At 34.0% G+C, this 22,127-nt stretch overlaps 2 protein-coding genes across 4 annotated transcripts; one reads left to right on the forward strand and one right to left on the reverse strand.

Annotated features, from left to right (window-relative positions):
* Positions 1-55: 55 nt before the first annotated feature.
* Positions 56-21,683, reverse strand: LOC143351727 (unconventional myosin-Ie). Of its 3 annotated transcripts, none has more exons than XM_076783560.1 (21): positions 21,416-21,683; positions 17,340-17,465; positions 16,431-16,520; positions 16,263-16,357; positions 15,998-16,175; positions 15,686-15,848; positions 15,475-15,582; positions 15,259-15,387; positions 14,977-15,173; positions 14,710-14,877; positions 4,027-4,197; positions 3,681-3,847; positions 3,294-3,507; positions 2,654-2,884; positions 2,293-2,577; positions 2,065-2,220; positions 1,846-1,985; positions 1,612-1,763; positions 1,217-1,549; positions 796-1,140; positions 56-646 (listed from the first exon to the last, which is right to left on the reverse strand). In XM_076783560.1, exons 2-21 carry the CDS (start codon positions 17,415-17,417, stop codon positions 570-572), a joined length of 3,477 nt encoding a protein of 1,158 aa, XP_076639675.1. In that variant the 5' UTR covers positions 17,418-17,465; positions 21,416-21,683; the 3' UTR covers positions 56-569. The 3 variants fall into 3 exon arrangements, with proteins under 3 accessions (XP_076639675.1, XP_076639673.1, XP_076639674.1); XM_076783558.1 differs by lacking the exon at positions 21,416-21,683 and adding an exon at positions 19,755-20,608; XM_076783559.1 differs by lacking the exon at positions 21,416-21,683 and adding an exon at positions 17,742-18,071.
* On the forward strand, positions 8,987-14,302 carry LOC143351731 (uncharacterized). The gene is made up of 3 exons (XM_076783569.1): positions 8,987-9,229; positions 12,176-12,388; positions 12,588-14,302. The coding sequence occupies exons 2-3, from the start codon at positions 12,177-12,179 to the stop codon at positions 13,294-13,296; spliced, it is 921 nt and encodes a 306-aa protein (XP_076639684.1). The 5' UTR covers positions 8,987-9,229; position 12,176; the 3' UTR covers positions 13,297-14,302.
* Positions 21,684-22,127: the final 444 nt, after the last annotated feature.

A 22,127-nucleotide genomic window follows, 5' to 3' on the forward strand; every position in this document is an offset into this window, starting at 1 on the left:
TAATGGGGAAAGGTGAAGGAGAATATAAATAAAAAGAATGGAAAATATATACTATGATTTTGATATTTTATTAATAAAAAACATAGGGAATGTATTACACATTTCTAACTCTATTAAATAAAAACATGCCTCGACATCTTAATAGCACGGTTTGCAGTACGAAATGCAATAGTATTAAACTTCGAAACTATATTATACTCTACACTAATTAAATTAATATTGGTAACTTTTGCTGATAGTAACTTATTACTTAAAGTATCAGTTTCTAAAATCTATTATTATATTTACTTTGAAAACGACGATTATAAAAGAACTTCGAGCTTGTTGTGATTTTTCGTTTGTACGATTATAATAATTTCTTATACTATACGACGATAGACGAAGTACTATAAAAATATATAGGCAGTTTTAAGAATGAAAAACATAAGTACATCTTTTAGACGCGAATAATTTATTTTGTTCCCTAGTCGAATTTTTTCATGCGTTTAAAAATCATAGTTTGTTTCCTAAGTATAGAATATACAATGTTAATAATTGCGACGAGAATTCTTCAATTTGTATGAAAAACTTCATACTTTCTCGATGTAATTCGATGGAAACAGTCCCGTTTTCCCTCTCAATCTTCCGTGCCACCAACCACCTTCGTCTAAAATATAGAAAAATGAATGCACTTAGTCATTTACGTTAACACGTAACAATGATTAAACAATCAACTAGTAGATCATTGTTAGTTCCAAGTATAGAGTAGTTGCGTGTCTCTATAAATCATTTTATATATACACGAGCATAACTTACGTTCTTTAAGTATTTCGATAATATCGCCTATTTTAAGTTCTAATTCATCCAGATCTTGAGGATTATAATCGTATAAAGCTTTGCCTTTAGGTATATTAGGAAGAACTGGTCTTTGCGGAGGTTTTTTATTATTTGAGACAACGCGAGACGCGCATTCCGTTTTAGCATTGTCCGACACCGATTTAGTATTGCACTCTCTAACTGTCTGTATCTTCTTATTACAGCTTATACTTTGGTTATTTCTATGTTCGTCCCTGTTGATCGATGGCAGTCGAAATCCTGATGGTATAGTTGGCGTATTAGGCGGTGGTGGTTCAGTTGGCGGCGGAGGAAATTTCAATAAACCTGTACATGGAACATCGAAAATGTTCATTTCAACGAAGGACCAATAGCGATCAATAGCGATTCTGATATAACTCACCTCGTCTTGCTCCTTTCGGATCGGTAAACATACCCATGAGCGGTAAATTATTTTTTACTTTATTTGGCAGTTTTACGAATTTTTTCTCTTGTGCTTGCATCGGTGGAATGTTTGGACGGTTGAGTGGCGACGATCTTGGAGCTTTAGGCATGTGCAAAGTAGGTCTTTCAAATGGCAAACTTTGATTTCGTTCTGGCTGTGTAGGCCTTGGAGCTGGACGGGTTGGCTTGTTTACAGCTGTTTGTGTTACAGATTGTGGAACCGGATGAGCACGTTTTGAAATACAATACTGTCGACTCATCGGTACCATCGCTGATCTGTTAGTATTTGGTTCTGAAATATCGGTAGAAATATATCTATTTTTAGTGACTTAACTAAAAACAATAATAACATACTTGTAATAGATGGCAATCCTGGCCCAATCCAGACATTCAATATTTTTCCACTTGGTTTCAAAATTTCTTTATCTCCATAATCGATTTGCGCCAATATTACTTGTCTTATTCCACCACCACCCCAACCTTCTTTCTTCACTTTAAATTCTAGACTGTAAAAATAATTTATGTTCAAACACTTTTAATTGACCATTGAATAATTTCGTACGGAATAATTGTATACAAAAGTCTTACTTATTACTAAATTTTATATTCAAGATGTGCCCAGTATCTTCAACGTATCTTTTACTAAGAGCAATTAAAAATTCCGTCTTAAATATCAATTCTAATAAACTGGCATAATCTTCTTTCGTGTGAACAATAAGGAAATCATCCTATGATCGTTAATAAAATATTAATAATTTCTATTTTTATAAACAACAGCGACAATAATCATATATTTAATCCACTCACTTGAAGAGTACTTAATGAAACATGACTAATTTGATTGAATGCAAGTTTTCGTTTTATAACTTCCACTAGCTTCCCTTTTTCCAAGCCTTTCTTAATTTGTTCCCGGCCGATTAGATATAAATATTTATTGGTCAGGACAAGATCCCTTCTACTTACCTACAATTCGTGTCTCATTTATTCTACGTAATATATTCTGTCAAATAAAATTGTATACGTGTATAAAAGTACCTTGAATCTCCTGTCATACTTTTTTACCACTTCGCTAAAACAGACTTTTTCTCTTCTTCCGATTAAATTCATTATTTGCGGTTTGCCTTCTAATCCAATGTAATCGCCTACGAATTTTCTATTTAAACTCGCTCGTCTGCGTTCTTTATGACCGAACAGTAAATCGGCTGCTTCTTGTATTTGTTGATCTTGCCTTTTACGCGCGAAATACTTTTTAAATGCTTTTTGAATCACTCTGGCGTACATGTTGTATTTCCGGTCTCTCGCTTCCTCCAACATGAAAAGCTACGAACATTGTATCATTGAAATGATATCAAAGTGCGCGATAAAAATTCCGTTTCAAAATAAAGTTTGATCTTACGGTTTCAGGAACTTTTATGAACAATTTTGTCTTTCCTAGTTGGTACTGCGATTGATCGATACGAAGGTTGCTTAATATCCACTTTACTCCCTCTTTCTCATCGCCGGACCAACGTGGCCAAGTCTCTTTGGTGAGAATTGCATATCTGTGCAAAAATTTTGAAAATGCTGTCCTGTGTGCAAACCCGGCTCTTCGCACTTTGATGTTTTCCTTCAAACCCAAATATTCTACCTAAATGGCATAGAGGCACAATATAGTGCCACCGAGAATATACCATTGTATCGATACACATACATTTAAATTTGTATAAAGCATTTAAAACGTGTTGGTATTTCATTATTCAAAAATTATCATGCAACTGTACTTATAAAATATTCAGATCTTCAAGCAAATGTATCTTCTCATTTGTTTGTGGTGATCATTCAAATGATACTCTATACAGGGTGTTCGGCCACCCCTGGGAAAAATTTTAATGGGGGATTCTAGAAGCTTATAATGTAATGGATTGTGGTAATGGTGTTTTTATTTTATTTAAATTCTAAGTTCTATAAGTCAAGCTTCATATTTCAGTGATTTGTTCTCGATCGCCATCAGTTATAATTAAAAAGAATATTTTGGTACAATGATACATTAATCGTACCTGGTGTTTTACTCTGACTGGATCCCAATCTCGAGGTTTCTTCGTTTCATTTGGTTTAATGCATCTGATGTAATGCGGGGTGCATTGCACCAATTGTTTGACTAGTTGACTAGCTTGGCTTCGTATTTTGTTACCAGCAGTAGTAGGTCTAGATTTGAGCGTCTTCGTTTTCTGCACATGTGTTTCTTGCGGATACAATGCACGAATCAATGAACTGCAATAACAATATTATTGTAAACGATGCAGTCATACGATAGCTTTTATCTAAATAATAATCTTACACTTTCGATGTATCGTTTGCATGTAATCATAGATTTATAATAAAAGTTTTTACGCCTTTCATCGAAACCAAACAGTATTAACTTACTATCAGGGATATTAACTTACTTCGTGCTGCTTTGCATTAACTCTACAAGATCCAGAAAGAGTACGTCTCGATTTTTATCACAGAATCCATCGACCGAATACGAAACCACTCCGGCATAGTGATAAATGGCGAAACCTTCGCTTGTGGTTTGAAAGTGTTCGTGCTTGTTTGCCCCGACTGCGAGTTTCTGTAATTATCGTTGAAATTAATGAAATTGTAACGCAGCAATAGCTAACAAATTAAATAGTGCTTAGTTCTAATAACTTCATTTTACAGATTAGCTAATGAAGATTAACGAAATAATTATCCAGAGCAAATGAGTATCATGGCGGACATTTTATTCGTAGATCCGGAAACGGATCACACCTTTTGCAAATCTGCATCTGCTCCAGTGCTACCAGCGTGAAGAGTAGCACATACATCATCGAGTATCAAGAAGAGCCCTGGTGGACGCTTTTCTTCGAGAAGTTCAACGACAATGGCATTATTGAAGTATTCTATCGGAGTCCATTTTATGTTCTCCGATACGTACTCCTCCTAAACGACACAAAGTTTCTTGTTTATAAAAATACAAATGTTAGAAAGACTTATTTGTATCCTTATTAAACGTAATTTTCTACAATAAAATATTTTAATTTTCGTTAATTAAAAACGTTTCATCTTTGAAGAGGGCAAAGAAATATCCATAGAATTCGAAACGTTAATTTTTCTAAAGAAGAAAAGATGGGAGGAGGAACTGACTCGAGGTAAACATAATGCACATAATTTATTTATTATTTATTTACGTCTACTGCTACATTATAGAAGTTCTGTTCCAATTGCAACGTTTCTTAAAGGGTAAAGCTACTATAAAAACCTGAAATAAAGCGTTTTTTTGCGACTTTTTTTTTTTTTGGATGGATGGAAAAGTATATTTCTCTAGCTATACTCATGTAGATTAAGAAACAATTTTTTGTTTTCTTTTCTGGATACAAAGCGTCAGTTACACTGTGTGTCGCAGAGCACCTCAAATTCGAAACACGTCTCGCGAGAATGGCTCCACCGTCGTCATTTTGCACTAGTTTTGAATAAATATTTTTTTTTGTAACACTTAACTCTTACTTTTCCATCCAAAGAAAAAAAAATCGCAAAAACGCTTTATTTCAGGTTTTTACAGTGGTCTTACCCCTTAAAACTCATCAAAGTAGACAATTACGAAATATAGAGCTTGTAAATGTATTCTTTTAAATGTTTTTCAGACGGCGATGAAAAGGCTTTGTTATCTGATCGTCCGTGTTATCCTGTGCGTATTTCACACGATTTTCTTTGTTTACTTCGGTAATATCTTTGTTCGAATATCTCACGATCCACATCGATAAAACACGGTGTTCCGCTCCGAATCAGGCTAGACGATCCCGCTTGCGACAAAAGACTTCGGAGGCGAGCAATTTCGTCGTCGTCTCTCAGCTCTCTCGCGTTTTTATGCGCGGTCTAGTTGCGGTGAACATCGAGAGGTGACGGCAAAAGTGGTACGATTCTTTTCGTCTTAGCCCGTGCCCGAGGTAACGATTCCATTTCATGTTTAACGACGACCTCCTTACCGTGTTCTTGGATCGTTAAAGACACGAACGAACCTTTCTCATGATTCTGCTATTTCTTCAACGATAACCGCACGACAAAAATTATATAATACAAAGTCCACGCCAAAAAGGACCTAAGCAGTCATCGATTCGAACGGATAGGCTACAAATTCACCCTTTCGTTTGGTTTAACTCATAAAATAACTCAGAAATTTATTTCTCTTAAAATTATACTTATGTGTTAATGTAAATAACGTTTGCTGCGATTAAAATTAATTGTAATATTCCTTCCACTATACAGGGTGTTCGGCCACCCCTGGGAAAAACTTTAATGGGAGATTCTAGAGGCCGAAATAAGATGAAAGTCAAGAATATCAATTACTTGACTGAAGCTTCGTTAAAAAGTTATTAAAAAATTAAATTACAAAATTTCAAATCATTCTGAAAAAATTATTTTCGGTTGCGGGGGTCAGTTACAATCATTTTTGGTGAATACACATACCCCCAGAATCGTACCCACTTTCGAGAAAAAAATTCAGGAAGGTGGACAAATTTTTTGACGAAAAAAAAAAATTTCAAATCGCTTTGGAAAAATTATTTTCGGTTGCGGGGGTCAATTACAATCATTTTTGGTCAACAGACATACCCCCGAAATCCTACTCAGTTCCAAGAAAAAAATTCCTCACCGAAAATATAATTTCTGGCCAGAAATGTCTGCCCGAATTTTCGTGCGAATCTTTAAAACGTCATAACTTCTGAACGGATTGGACGATTTTAATGTTTAAAAAAGCAAACTACGCGTATTTTGGTGGAGAATATGTACAAATCGCAAAAATATTCGAAAAGTTGGTCCTTGACCCCGCAAAATGAGAAAAACCCCATAAAAATGATCCAATTTTCAAACAGCTATAACTCAATACAATTGTGAATATATTTCAATGAAACTTTTTTCTGGAGTAGAGCTCGTGGATACCTACAAAAAAGTATTAGACAAAATTTCCGTACAACGTCAAACAAATTTATTAAAAATGAAAAACGAGTTTTTAAGAAAAATCGACAAGGGGGTGGTGCTGAAATTTTTCGGCAAAAAAAAAAATTTCGAGTCGTTCTAAAAAAATTATTTCTAGGTTCTGTGGTCAAATACAACCATTTTTGGTAAATACACGTACCCTCGAAATCCTACGCACTTTCGAGAAAAAAATTCAGGAAGGTGGAGAAATTTTTTGACGAAAAAAATTTCAAATCGCTTTGGAAAAATTATTTTCAGCTGCGGGGGTCAATTACAATCATTTTTGGTAAATAAACCTATCCCCGAAATCCTACCCACTTTCGAGAAAAAAATTCAGTACGGGCGGAACTTTAAACGTTAATAACTTTTTAACGAAGCCTCCAACAGCAAATTAGTATTTTTGATTTTCGTCTTATTTTGGCCTCTAGAATCTTCCATTAAAATTTTTTCCAGAGGTGGCCGAACACCCTGTATATTGATTAATATACTATGCACTGTATACTGAAATTGCACAAGAAGCATCGAAACACACGTGTTCGATATTGTATATTCAAAAATGATTAATTTGTTTTTAGTGTACTCTCTTTTATAACGCGCACCTGTGTGCATTAAAAACATGTCACTATTATTACTATTTTATATTACGTTTATCACATTGTTCTTTCACGCAATAAAATTCCAACGTTATATTAAAATAATTTTTTTAATTTTCATAGAAGAATGTAGTCAAATGACTTTATTATCAGAAATCGACTCAAACTAAGAACATTATAAGGAGGTGCGAAGGATTTTGTCTGTATTTCTTACATTTTCTTTCTTTAAGAGTTTACCGGCAAAAAGGTTTCTATGCTTTTAGGTGAAATGGAAAATGTCACGTGGGGGTTAATAATGTAGTTCCACAATGTGTTCCGAGTATTCGTGCGAAGACGAAACGAGCACAAAAGTCATGGATGTCGGTGCAGGCCGTGAGAAACGATTTAATGTAATATAAAAATATCGCATGCGTCTTAAGAAGGCCGGACACAATAACAAAGATGCTTCATCAAGTAATGATGCGAATTTATTTTTATAGAATTACTCCAATTGTCTGGCCATATTGAATTTTAAAGAGAGACGTGCATACAATTGAACTCTTATATTTTATTTATTTTTATTTCTTACGATTTAATTTGAATTCTTCTTGTTATTAGTACCACCTCTGCAAAAATTTAAATACTTTGTATGAATATTTAAAGCTTCTAAATCATTTAATTTTTCTTCACTAATAGTATTTCTTAAGTAAATAAATCAAATCAATTTTTATAAAGTATTTCATTAAAATTTATGGAGGCGAAGGGATTCTGGCACCCAGAAACCTGCCTGTTCGTACGCCACTGATTTATTGCATAAGACGGTACGACAATTTTACAGTGAATTAAAAGTAATGTTTTGTATTTTGCAAAACAAAAATATGTGCATATTATAATCAGTTTCCGATTGCGTGGTTCTGTCTTTTATTCAAGAAAATTTATTTAAAATGGACGCGAAAAAAAACATAAAGCATAATAAATGTTACGAGTAGAACTAAAATACAAAGTAATTAGAAAGTGCCCTGTCGCTTTCTTCAGGAAATTACTATGACATTCGTGACATCTAAACGTGACAACGGTACACAACGGTAAAATACATTCCGACAAACTTTTAAATATTTTAATGAAATAATTAGACGCAGAAAGATTCAACGCAAATAAAAAAAAAAAATAAAGCTCAAAAACAAATTTGAAATTATACTAATTATTGGATGTGTAATAAGTATGTACCTATATAAAAAGCATCAGTTTCTTACAATTACTTTATATTTCATAACTTAGCGATTAAATTCGACAAAAATCAAACCGACAAATGCATCTTATTTTTATAATGTTTCGCAATGGAGAAAATGCTCGAAATAGAATCTCTTCTAAATCACTTTAACCCATTTCTTCTACCTTGAATAGCAGAATTTCCCGAGACATCTACGTCGTTGGAAATAAAACAAAGTTCAGTCATTAGACTGCAACTGTATGTTTCTACTTGGAGATTTAAGCTGATAACAAAACCGTTATTTCTCGTGGCTTCAAGACTGACAAAATTCTCTCGTTTCAACCGTTCCACGGAAAATACATTGCACGCGTTATAAACACTGTGATTATGAATCGAAACAAAATTAACGAGTAAATTATGGGGTATCCTCCGCATCGTTAAAACTCAAAACTCCCATCTAAATTAATTTTCTTTAATATCTAATCTTGGGAGTTAATTTCTTTTTAGCACCTCAGTGAGAAATCCACATCCATACGTGACTTTTAAATCACTTTTTGCAGCAACCAATATATCGAAACAGGGTTTCAACAGATGTAGGCTCTTCTTTCGAATAGTTGCTTAATTGATATCTATTTGAACGATGTTTCGAACCGAATTGGTGGCGTTTGAAAATTTCACGGCGCGAAACGGAAGGAAGGAAGGAAGGAAGGAAGTAAGCGATACCAATTGCGACGGTTACGCGAACACAACCATGGATAAACCAGAGAGAGGGACACATAAAGAAAGAGAGAAGATTGAGAAAGAGAGAGGCCAACGTTTCACTTAGCCATTTCATTACCTTCACTCGAGTCTTGGTCGCAGAGCAAATAGAACCATCGTCGGTGTAACGCGTGTATTCGAAACTTCGCGTTTCTTTCGTTTATCCAGCATCGAGGCGCGTCGTTTGCGCGCGAATCAACGATGGGTAGAATCGATCGTGAACGTGAAACGTTAAAAACCGTGTGATCGAGTGAACTTTCAATCGCAATTCAATGGATCGCGTAAACAGATTGTCGAAAAAGCACCGTTGAGACATCGTCTGTTGAAAAATCTTACGTTCGAGCGACATGCATCGGCTCTGAGACAATCAGAAACAAACCGCAGCTATACGGACGCAAGATCGATCGATCCCGGAAGGATCGTGTTCGCAGTGACCTATTTCGACTCGTTTATAGTTCAGGTACGATACAAATATAATGACAACAATCGTATTAATGCCGCGCGCAGTTATTCGTCGATATTAAAATGTTTAACTGTAGAAACTTTCAAAATTATTTGAGAATCGTACGAGTAACTTTTTGCGAGAACAAGACAAACTGCTCGTCGTGAGATTTAAAATTTAACACACTTGGGACACGACGAGTATTCTTTAAATTATAAAAGAGTGTTACATAAGTTATACTAGTTCGAGTTAAGTCGTTTTATCGAGCACAGTTTACGAAAAGTAAACTTTTGATGCTCGTTTTAATTCTATTTTCAATGTAAAATAATACATCGATTGTAGTTTCAAAGCTACAGTATTGCTTGCAACCAACATATGTATAGAAGTGTGGCTGCAGTTGGGAATTCGTATTTATTGAAATTTTCCTTTAAACTTGCTGCTATCGTGTAATTTTTTCAGAAGCCAAGTACAATTTGGGTTATAAAGGGTTCAGATACGAAAAAGTGCAAATGACAGAGCGCACGAGACAGACGATGAGACACTGTGAGTGTAGACTCTGCCAATGTTTTTAGTTTTGTCCTTTGGCGTCGATTATTTTTTATATGAAATCAATATTTTCGGACATATACGCCATTTTGCAATGGGAACCACTGTAGTGATTGGCAGAAAGTGAATGAGCGAGTGACCGAATGAAACAGGTTGCGAAATAGAGAAAGGGAAAGATCGAAGAAAGTAGGAGAAAAACAAATGGAAGATACAGGGGATAATCCATATGAGTTCAAACACGACGTGAAGAAACAAAGACTTTTCCTAATAAGTCAAATACTCAATCTGAACAAACATGGAACCAAAAAAGCAAAGATATTTGCAACTTTAGGAAAATAATAACGAACAAAATTGGGACAGTAATAATAAATCAGACACCGAGAAGGATTTAAAAAACGAACAGAGATATCATTTGACAAAAGATCAAATAATAGAAACCGCGCGATTTCAATTACTTCCCAACCGCAAAAACTATTTTACTCGCGTTTCCAACTTTCATAGGAATTAAACGCATTTCCCCTTCGAGCGTCGTTTTGTAAATAATAATATTCTTTTTAATACCTGGGAACAGCTTGAATAGAATCCAAAGAAAAATATATAGGGTCGATATCGCCGGGTATACTTATGTTTCTATGACAGAATTCGATGAAATAGTGAATTTCGAGAATAAAAATATCAAAGTACATCTATTCGAAAGCTAATAAAGTTCGAGATACTCAGCTACTAAAGAATGATAATTGCATAGCCTTTGAACTCCGTGTAAGGCTCACCGTCTAAGGTCACGATAATTGTATACAATTCCTTTTCTAATAATGGCGTTATTATATTTCGAACCTTGAACAAATCGCTCGCAGATAATTACGTTTTCCAACTTGAAGGTAAATAAGTTTTTTCGATTACGAAATTCTACAGAGCATTCTATCCTTATCGACGCACTTGAATTTTTATTTTATTAATATATACTACGCAAAGGTCGAGTAAAAGTGAACTTTATTTTTTTTAACAACAATCCAAATTTTAAACATTCCCAGTCTTCGTCAAACGGTTATATTACGAATTGAGGTAGATTTCATTCTAAATGATATTTGTCCTACTCTACTTGAAACCATACAAATATGAACATGATAAACCGCTAGAAACAAACGTAAAGCCACTTGACTGACCGACTCCACGTGTACTCTTACGTTCACCGAGTACAGTTGAGTACGTTCACCAGGGCAACGAATGCACTTGCACTTTTTAAGAGAACCTGTTTCCGCTGCAACGCGAACCTATATCGAATGAACCACACCTACTAAGAGTTCAGACCATAGATCTCTTTGGAATGGAGGATCTTTCCGTTACTTCGCAAATTGAACAGCAATAATAATGATACACTGAATAAAATTAGATACACGTTAGTTTTCTGTGTTTTCCTAACGCCCACGCTCCAAAATGTCCGCCTACAGAGGTTTAACAGTGATAAAACTAATATGCATTTATTACAAGCGAGCGCGAATTACTCAACAGGATGAAAGGAAATGAATATACTAGAAAATATGAAATGTATTATCCTCTGCATTATACATTCGGTGCTATAAAATATATTTATAAAACCAACCAAGGAAACTCCCCTTCTATTGTGATTTCATTTTTACCTTGTTTGCTTACTATTGAATATTTCTATTACCTTATTTTTATACGAGTTCAAATGTACAAGTTAGTGCATTTATTTTAGCTCAAGAATGAAATTTTATGCAATTGCAATTTTTCCAGTGTAACGACAATTTAAAATGCTGATTTATAATTGTAGGATATTATTATTTTTGTTGGTCTGTCTGATTACAAAACGTATGCGTGGTAATTTGACGTGCAGCCTGTATAAGTGAAACAAGAGAAATTGTATCATTTTGTTCCTTCAGGCTGGTCGTGCGAGCAGGTAAAACTTTCACTGCGTTTATTATAACACGCTCGTTACATGCTGTTCTATGCGGCTAACCAGAAACGTTAACATTTTTCTGTCCTTCGTTTCTTATTTCTTTTAATGAAAAGAAACAGCGTACCTCTTCGTTATGAAAGACTGCTAATAGCTTAAATGTTTATCAGAGCACAGCAGAACGTTTCCACGGAGCAACAATTCACTTTGTTTTAATTAAAAAAGAAAGCGTTTTCTACGTAGGAAATTTTCTATAAAGAACACGAGACTCGAGATTTTACTTGAAAAATGTGCAACGCGGCTTGCATAACTAACATTATCCTTACTTTTTATACGTTCGCATTAATTCCGACATTTTTCATTTTATTAGAGTAAATTTCACAACAGAACAAATTAAAATTGAAATAACTTAGGTCGTATGAAGGAAAAAAGATTTACCTGAATAGTTATGCTGCGTCTATATACATACATGCTGTAATATACAATGTGAAATCAATTTTCAGAATGTTAGCGACAGACAACTATTACACAACAATGGTACTTTACGTACTCATACATCCATTATTCTCTGCGATGGTTCTTCCGAGGCCACCACCTTCGTCGAATCACATACGACAGGATCAAGGACAAAGTAATGAAAAAATTTACGAAGAGAAGACCATTCAAAATTTCCTGCAAAGTTCTAACGTTGAAAGACCCAACACCAACGATTACAGGTAACCATTACTAAATTTTAACCGCTAAAATTTAGAATTAATTTGTAAAACAATATTACTGGAACGTAATATAATAATTAACAACGAGATCAAGTTTGTAATCGTTGCATTGTTAAGCGTTAAAACTGACCGTAGTAAAGTATTCAATAAGAAATAATCAAACGAAAACCGAATAATAAAAGTAAATTTGTCCCGTCAGTGTTCTAGAAATTGAACTGCAGAGTCGGGACGATTTTGGCACCACGAATCTTCAAAACATAGTGCACGCGATGTTGAAGCAACCCGAGGAAATCCACAACGAGAGCTACCCGAATCCGGAAGTGGTGCCTCATTCGATTTTCGGTGTAAGAGACTTTGGTTTGACTCCAAATTTTAAATTGAAGATGTTCGACGAGGAGAAAGACATACTGGTCGATCCACCGAAGCTTCCGAACTTCGACGAGAAGCTTTATTATTTGAAGACCAACAGGCCGAAGGTTTACGTAAACGTGAGGGGTCGCAGCGGCTCCTTTCGAAAGGATCTGGCCTTCGCGACGACGTCCAACAACGAAGGATTTCTCAGAGCGAAACCGCATCTTCAAAGACAAGCCGATTGGAAATCCGAGAATGCTGAAACAAATCGACTACGAAAAAAATTTGATCGTCGAATAGATACGAATCGTGGTAACCGGAAACGCGTTTCGCGGATCGAAGCTAAAAAGCTGAACAGATTAGCGTCGATTTACGGTTTAGACGATCTTTCCACCACCGAACATTCCATGGTAACTTCCAGCGAATTGCCGAAACAAATACCTGCACCGCCGGCGAAAGTTCCGAACAGAAGTTTCGTGGTACAGACTACGCCTGTTCAGAAATACGCGTTGCGAAGAACGGACATATTACCAGGATACAGCTTCTCCGATGACTAAAACAATACCAAGAATTATTCGTTCGGAAGATCTCAGTTCTATGAGGTCGAAAGTGTTACGCGCGATTAAATGTGAGCGTCATAGCGATGTCAGTTTATTTATATTAAATGAAATTTGAAATTGCTGGATAGTTTAACGTAATGAACGTTTCTTTGTTGCAAACTACAGTGGCGATCATTTTGTTATAATATGCGACAAACGAATAGAGTCAAGAAATAAACTATTGCATCTGATACATATGTACCGTGATTTATTGGAACAATTATAAATGTTAGCAATGAATAGGTGTAGAATACCATATACGATAAAATATGTTTGAAAACGATGAATTTGGTTGGGAAATTTTATCATATTTACTTTATTCCCCCGCACATTGCCTCATTATTTTGTCGAACAGCTTTTTAGTGGGTAATTTCATAATCTCAACGTAGTAAAGAACAACATGGAACGATATTTTAATGAAAAGTCGAACAAATTTCATAGCGATGATATATGTATAATGGGAAGAGAGTTGTTAAACGAGAAGAGATTTACACACGACAAACATATTTTTAACATAATAAATGTACTATAGATATTTGTGTGTAATCGATTTATTATGTGACTAACTATAGATGATAACGTAATTCTGTCACTAGCGCGGACTATGCGCGGTTACTCTAGTTATGAGCAAAGTAATTTGCAAATAAAGCATTTATAATATATCTTGTAAACGTATATATCTTTTATATACGTTTATGTATATTAATTGTTATTATACATTTTATTATAGTATACAATATATAAATATAGTACAAATAAATATGCAGAGTGATCCATTAGAATTTATGCATATGTATGAATACATATCTCTAATAAATAATACCAATAATGGTGGTTGATAAACGTTGAAAAAATAACTATAATACCGGACAGATAAAGCTTGACGCGCAGATATTTCAAGGTTTACTTATATTTCTTTAAATGAAAATTGTATATTTATTTTTAAATAGAAAAAATATTTAACCATATCGTATGTTATACTATGTACTTTAAAAGTAAATTATTTATTTTTATGTTTGAAAAATTATTGAAAACCAAAACCTCGAAAAAATTATTAAAACTTATTTCAATGACCATGGCCTTATGTATTATCGCTAAAGATAAATTCGAAGAAAGCGATATTATGTACGTATTTATATATGTATATATACATATACATATAGTTTAGAATTCTGTATACATGTACGTACAGAATGTAATAGAATAAAATTCGTTAAATCGTCTGTTAAATCGAGGACCTACTGGGTATTTTAAAAAAACCCTCAAAATGATAGGCAAGAAATAAAACCGAGTCAAACTATTTAATCTACATAAATAATACACATAACAAATTACTATTCGAATTTTTTTAATAATAACAAGCAAACTTACCTGTTCAGCCTTTAAGGTGAGCTCAATAAAGATCTGTTGTAATTTTTCATTCACAAAATTAATACAGAACTGTTCGAATCCATTCTTCTCGAAGATTTCGAATCCGTAGATATCCAAAATACCAATCTCGAGAGTATGTGCATTAGTCTCCATAGCACAATTAACTTTCTGTAAAATATTAAAATAGCTAAAAATTAGAAATCGAAGCCGTAATCAATTGATGTTATTAACAATTTGTTTAATCTGTACATAAAACTATATACTTACTTTCACTAAGTAATCAAAGAGTCTAGCATAAATATCCTTCGCCAAGGCATCTCGGGTGTAAAGAGCTTGTTCCACGTTTAACGTTACATCGACGCTTTCGGATTGACCTCCCCATTTCGATTCAAATTCGCGTGACGTTAATTTATGGGCTAATTGATCCGCTGAGATTTGCAATAAATAAGCTGGTAACTCAAGACCTGAAATATAAAAATGGAAAATATAAGTTGACTTCAGGAAAAACTCTCCAGTTGTGCCTTGGCACATCGTAAGTCGAATACTTACACTCCTTATTAGCGACTCGTGAATAATTTTCCTTTTCGGCAAATTCAATATTTCCTATGTGTAGTATGCCCGCAACTACTCTACAAATATTAGTTGCCTCCGAATCATTTATTCCCATCACACTCAGCGCTGGAAAAATAAAAAAAAAAACATTTCGTATATCAAATGTATATTTTTATAAAAATTTTTTTATTCTAACACTATTATAAAATTTACCTTTTAATGTTTCCTGAAATTCGTGGGCATCATTTACTCCCTCGACCCTATGGTTTTCACTATAACTAAGATACTGATAATAATCAAGATCCGTTAATCCAAACTCAGCTGCAAAATAAAATATTAAATATACACAATGTTTGTTTCTATTACGTATCATTTTTTTTAATAAGTAATAAAACTTAGGTAATGATTTTTAAACGATATTTACATTTCATTTGTTGGTTTGCACCCGTTACTAATTGATAGAACACATGGAAATTTCTTTCTCCGAAGTTATGAGATGTAACCCTCGACTTTTCTAAGAGAAAGTTAGAAACTTTTCCTCCACTTGGTTGACCACCGCGACCAAATTGCATTTGTACGTATTTACCCTAGCAAAGAATATATTTTAAGGAAACTTGAGTTTAAAAAATTTTTTTATTCACAATATTTTCTATTAACTACGTTATTTGTTAAAAAAATTTTTCATACATATATCGTTTACAATTATACATATAAGGGAATACTAAAATATACATACAAATCTACTACTATTATTATTTCGAACAGTTTTTGCATTTCCAAAAGCTTCCAAAAGGGGATTAGACTCCAAAATTACATCTTTTACTCTCTGTACTTGTTTACCGCCACCACTAACTCTCGCGATGTAGGACATAATATATTTCGCAGTTACAGTTTTTCCAGCACCAGACTCGCCACTGTAAGAAGTTAAATTTACGGTATTATTAAAAATTATATTTGTCTGTACAATCATTTTGGAAGCACGCAAATGCTTTGAATATTACCTGATGATAACGCAGTGACTTTCATTATCAATTAACATATTTCTATACATGTCATCTGCTAGACCATAAATATGTGGTGGATTCTCGTATGGTGCCTAAAATACAAGAGAAATTAAAATTATGAACGCCTTAGTTAGGACGTCTCAATTTTTAACTAATATAACTTACCGCCCCTTGATAAATTTCTATCTCCTTTTCTCCGAAATATGGCATCTGCTTGAATGGATTGATCGATACTAACACGGGACCAATGCATGTCTGATAATCATTAAGAAACTTACTGCAATTTTTAACTACGTATTTCCACTACCTTGCACTTTAGAATATGCAAAATTTTGCATACAAGGTGTTCGGCTACCCCTGGGAAAAATTTTAATGAGAGATTCTAGAGGCCAAAATAAGACAAAAATCAACGATACTAATTTGCTGATGGAGGCTTCGTTAAAAAGTTATTAATGTTTAAAGTTACGACCGTACTGAATTTTTTCCTAGGAACTGGGTAGGATTTCGGGGGTATGTGTATTCACCAAAAATGCTTGTAATTACCCCCTGCAACCGAAAATAATTTCTCCAGAATGATTTGAAATTTTTTAATTTAATTTTTTAATAACTTTCTAACGGAGCCTCAATCAAGAAATTGATATTCTTGATTTTCGTCTTATTTTGGTCTCTAGAATCTCCTATTAAAATTTTTCAACTTAAGTTCAAATGAATTTCTAAAGATTAATTCCAAGTTTCTTACGATGAATAATATGACTGAATGGCAAATCGATGCCGCATGGTACGTATTCACATTATATCTTACGAATATTCTGAGACACATAAGAAGAAACCTTTTAAAGTATTGTGTAAAGTACAGTCATCGCAAAAATCAAGAGCTACTACCTGTCGCAATTTCGCGGTTACTGTATCTTTAAAAGATACATACTTGTTATTCTAGATATTTTATTTATTTAAAGAAGCCAATTAATTTTGACAAAATTAACAATTATAAGTCCTCTATTCCTTGTATTACTGCGATACGCGATACCTAACATAGTTAAATACCGTTTTAGAAAAACGAATTACGAAGGATACAAATATGTAATCATCCATGTATCTTTTTCGAAGATTCTCAATAATAGTCTCCTCGGTAATTTTCGGGAGCAGAACCATATCATCCACTCCTGAAAGTTTAACATTTTGACTCTGCCAATGATACACCTGTTACAAAAACAAAATATTTATTCATACAATCGTTATTATTTTATAAATCACACGTTTAATCTATTCTTCGTACTATTTGTCTATCAGTATAATATTTATTAACAAACTACTGCTAATTCAAATACAAAAGTCATTTGATATGAAGAGGAGCATACAATTAATTTATGAGTATTTTAACTATAATCTGCAGCATTTAATCACGCCATTCGAAGTCCATTGAATGCAGAATAAAAAAAATTATTAAGTAGCAAGTGGTCGGAAATTAATAATTACCGAAATATTCTCCAACGATGGCGGAACTTTTGTGTACGAGAATTCCACACAACGCTTGCTTCAGTTTCAATATTTACAATCATGTAGGACCTTCTAATGTTATTGATACATGAATCATTTCCGCGATGATAATTCATCAGCACACGCGAACGTGACAAACATCTTCGTCACAATAAAGATTAGTAATATTTAGAAAAGCGGGATATAATCCTCGTTTATCGCGAACTACCTACAATCACTTAAGATACGACAAACCTCGTCGTTAGAGCGTGTAATGCTATAACTGCAGAGACACTTATACATGTATCACTTACATTGCTTAATCGCCTACATCCTTGCATTGATTCTAACGAACGATATTTGAACATTTCTTGCACTAAAGATCGATCAAAGAATATCATGCGTTTTAATTTTTTATTCTATATTCAATAGACTTTACGATTAAATGTTGCATCGTGTAGTTAAAAAAAAAAACTCAAGGTTAATAGAAATCGTGTTGCAATTATCAAGATATTAAGATTGTCATTAAAGTATAGTGCAATTTTTACTGGTTTCCAACCAAGTAGTGATATTTTACTGAGTTTTAAAGCGTGTTTAACTGTTATGTAGGCCATCAAAATGTTTAGCATCGTTAGATAACTAGGGTACCCAAATACTCTGAACGATCTATTTGGATGCATCAAATACGCAGCGATTGTTTTCCTTTCGTACAAGATTGTACTTTATGACATTCATCACAGATGCAATTGGGCTAATCAAGTTATTTATTTGCTCGTTTCGTTTTTCTAGAAATCTCTTCTAACGGTTGTCGACTTAAAATTTGAAACTCAAGCATTACATGCACTTCTTGGATATGGCTATTATCTGCACGAAAGCTGGCTACAGCTGACCGCGTATTGAGCAGTGCTTGCTCTATTATAATGTATCTACCTATAGCCATTTCCAAGCCATAAACCACTCGATTGATGTCACTACATCAACGCGACACTAATGCGCGTATTTTTCCGGTACAAGGAGACATTCCTTTCACAGTTGGAAGTACAACGTGCAACGCGTAATATATGTACATAGAATGCTCCTAAAGAAGAAGATATTCCGAGAATTGTTCGGCTTTCTTTTAGATTACGCTCGTAACAAAGAGTTTTCATTCGTTGAGAAAACTCGTAAATCGATCGAACGATAGGTCCGCGCTTGTCGAGGACAATGAACGTATAAACATTGTTTCACCGCGGAAACAGCAAAAAGAACCAGCAAAAAACCATTTGTAAACAAACGAAGTGGGCAAACACCTTAATTTAGAATATAACTTTTGTGTATTTACATGTTAAAACAACGGGGAAGTATACATTTTCAAAAAAACTGTTTTATTAGAATAAATCCTCAAATTGTTATCAAAATCTATTACGAAACGTGCTTAATCTTATCAAAGTAAACATATTTGATAAGTACTATCTGATAAATCCTGTGAATGACACCATATAATATTCTATATTCTTTTGTTACTTTTTGGCGAAATAACGCGAACTAAAAAACTCAACTAAAATCATGTTGCGATATATTATTGTTTTATAACTCTATATAGAATATATTATAATCTATTTGCAATATACTGTGCTGAATTTAAATCGTTCGGTCAGATAAATTAATTTCTACTTATACAAAAAACACAGTCTCGATTTTACGTTAATAAAATTGACCTTCTTGTCTGCTGCTTTATAGAGCCATTTTTGGGCATTGTTGAAATTGTAAATAAACAGATTAAAAATAACGACTAACTTCGGTTCCTATTCATACAATGTTAGACTGGTTTTCGTTCATAGGATTCGTTACAACGTGATCCGCATATCACTGACTTATAAATTTCTATCTGTCTACTTTCACTAAGAAACATCTTAATCGTGTTTTCATGCTTATTGCATGCCATGCGTTAAATCTTTGTTTGTATACGACGTGAATTTTAGTCGTACAATGTAGCTATCGATACACGACAAATTCTGGTTTTTCAACACTCACCATATCAATCAGGTTGACTTTTTGATTATTCCTTTGTATCCAATACTTTGTATTCACCGAAACACTTTATATATCCAAGAAATACACATGAAAAAGGCACTTATCTACCAAAATACAATTGCTAACAACATTTGCACTAGGTTATGCGAATAAACAACACGCGTAGCACCATAGACAATCGTAGAACATCGATTTAAATATTTGACGCTTACGATCGCGAAACCGAAAATACGACCTCAGCCGTGCTGTGGTCCGACGTGGACTGATCGATGAGTCAGTGCGCTAGTCACAGACAGTGCCGTCATCATATCGTGAAACGGTGCTCATCGTTTCTAATTACTTAAGAATCTTGAGACGTTTTACAACTTGCTTACTTAATGAGTATAACGTACTTGACCCCACCATAACTATGTAACATATCCTGCATCATAATTTTCTCTTCTAAATATATATTTTTTAAATAATTTCTGTTGTACTTGCTATTCTAATTCCTATTCTAGCTCTACCAAACTTATCTTCCTGTATTTAACAATTCATTTTAATTTATTGTATTAATGTGGATGTTAGTTTTATTTTCACTTTACTTTGGGAATTTGTATATTCTTTTAGGAAGATGTAACGTTCTATGACTTTCTATTAGCATAGAAGATATTGACATAGAATAAGAATTTTATTTAGGTGTTGCTTATGAAATTCTAATTTTACATTGCAACCTAAATTTCTTGTATCCTGTTACTAACGAAATAATTTGTACCTATCTATTAATATTGGATTATATATTGGTACGATTAAAAAAATTACAGTATTTCTTAATCAAGACTTGACATGCTCCTCTTACAAAAGCTTTGTTAGCACTGCAGTTATTTCCTTATTGGTTACTTTTCCGCGGCAAGGAAACTCTGCGCGATCGTCATGCGCACTACACTACGACGGTGCGTTCTCAACGTACGAAAAGGTGTATCTACATGTAGCAACCACTACAGTTGGTATATCAACGAAACGCTTGGAATTTAGTATTTTTACGTTTTTATGTAACCATCTCTGTTTTATACACTAAAGTGTCATAATTCTTTTACTTTATTTACTTAAATAATATTTTACATTATCCTAAAATGACACGTCATTGTAATCTTTCCTGGAACTATCAAAATTCTTACATGTAGATGGGTTAGTATATTTATTGTTGCGATCCTCGCCACCTCGTGTAAAGTTTTTTAAGATGAATCTAGATGGAAGCATGCATGCCTTAAAAAGCGCGGCAAATTCAATCGTACGCCGGATTGTGGTTCGATTTATTGAAATGGCGGGAATATGTACTCTATCTTTGTTGCATACTACTTCCTTCTCTCTCTGGTCTCATTCGTCTACCACCTTTCTTATTCTATATTCTTGTTAATATTTTAGTAATTAGAATATCAGCTCATAGTTGACGCCATATATTTTAGAAAACCGGCTAAGAGAAAGAATGCCTCCAATAATTATTTGTAACTAATTCATTTCATGAGATATCAATAAAAAAAGTTCTTGAGTAATATTATCAGAGACCCAGTAAAAAAATGAATTAGATACAAGTATTATATTTGAAATGGTCAAATTTGTAATGGAGTTAGTTTTGTTTCGCTTTTTTTTTCAACAATGAAGGGAAACCCATTTTTACTTACAAGTGGTTGACCTAATCATCTAATCCACTGAGCTGGGGCGATGGAAAGGGAGCTGGTCGTTGTTATCAGGAGATTTGGAGCGTATGATACCAGGCCTGGTGATGCGACGCTTGGCCGATCTGGTTTGGGCCTTTGTCAAAAATATCGTTGATGACAATCACAAATCACAGACAGCTGTTTAACCTCTATTTACACACTGGACGATTCCCGTACGAGTAGAAAGTGACGCGAATGGTTCTCCGAAAGAAAGAAAGGCTCAAAGACTCTATATCTCCACGTATCGGTTTATTTGTTTTCTTTTGTCGAGATGTAACTGTCGCGTCACCGAAGACATACTTGGCGCGAATAGGCAGCGACTTTGTTGAGAGTCAGTACATACTACTTCCGAAAGGGACGGTCGATGACTTGATGAATTGATATATTTAGGTATTAACAATGCAATCGAAATCCTGCGTTACAAGAGTATAAAGAGGGTGCAATCGATGTGAATATAAGAGTTAAATGTTATTATGTATGTTGAATGTTACGTAACGTAACACAGTTGGGGAACTTTGTAAACAAACACTACTACAACAGCTTGTAGTAAATGTAGAAAAATTAGCAGAATATGCGATGAAATTAATCGAAAAATAATTGAAGAAAGCGATATTCAATTTACTTGCAAGACCTAAATCCATACAAGGGACAGATTTATCGTTACCGATCGGTTGAG

Source organism: Colletes latitarsis, chromosome 2, assembly GCF_051014445.1.
Source record: "Colletes latitarsis isolate SP2378_abdomen chromosome 2, iyColLati1, whole genome shotgun sequence".
NCBI classification, from domain to species: Eukaryota; Metazoa; Arthropoda; class Insecta; order Hymenoptera; family Colletidae; genus Colletes; species Colletes latitarsis.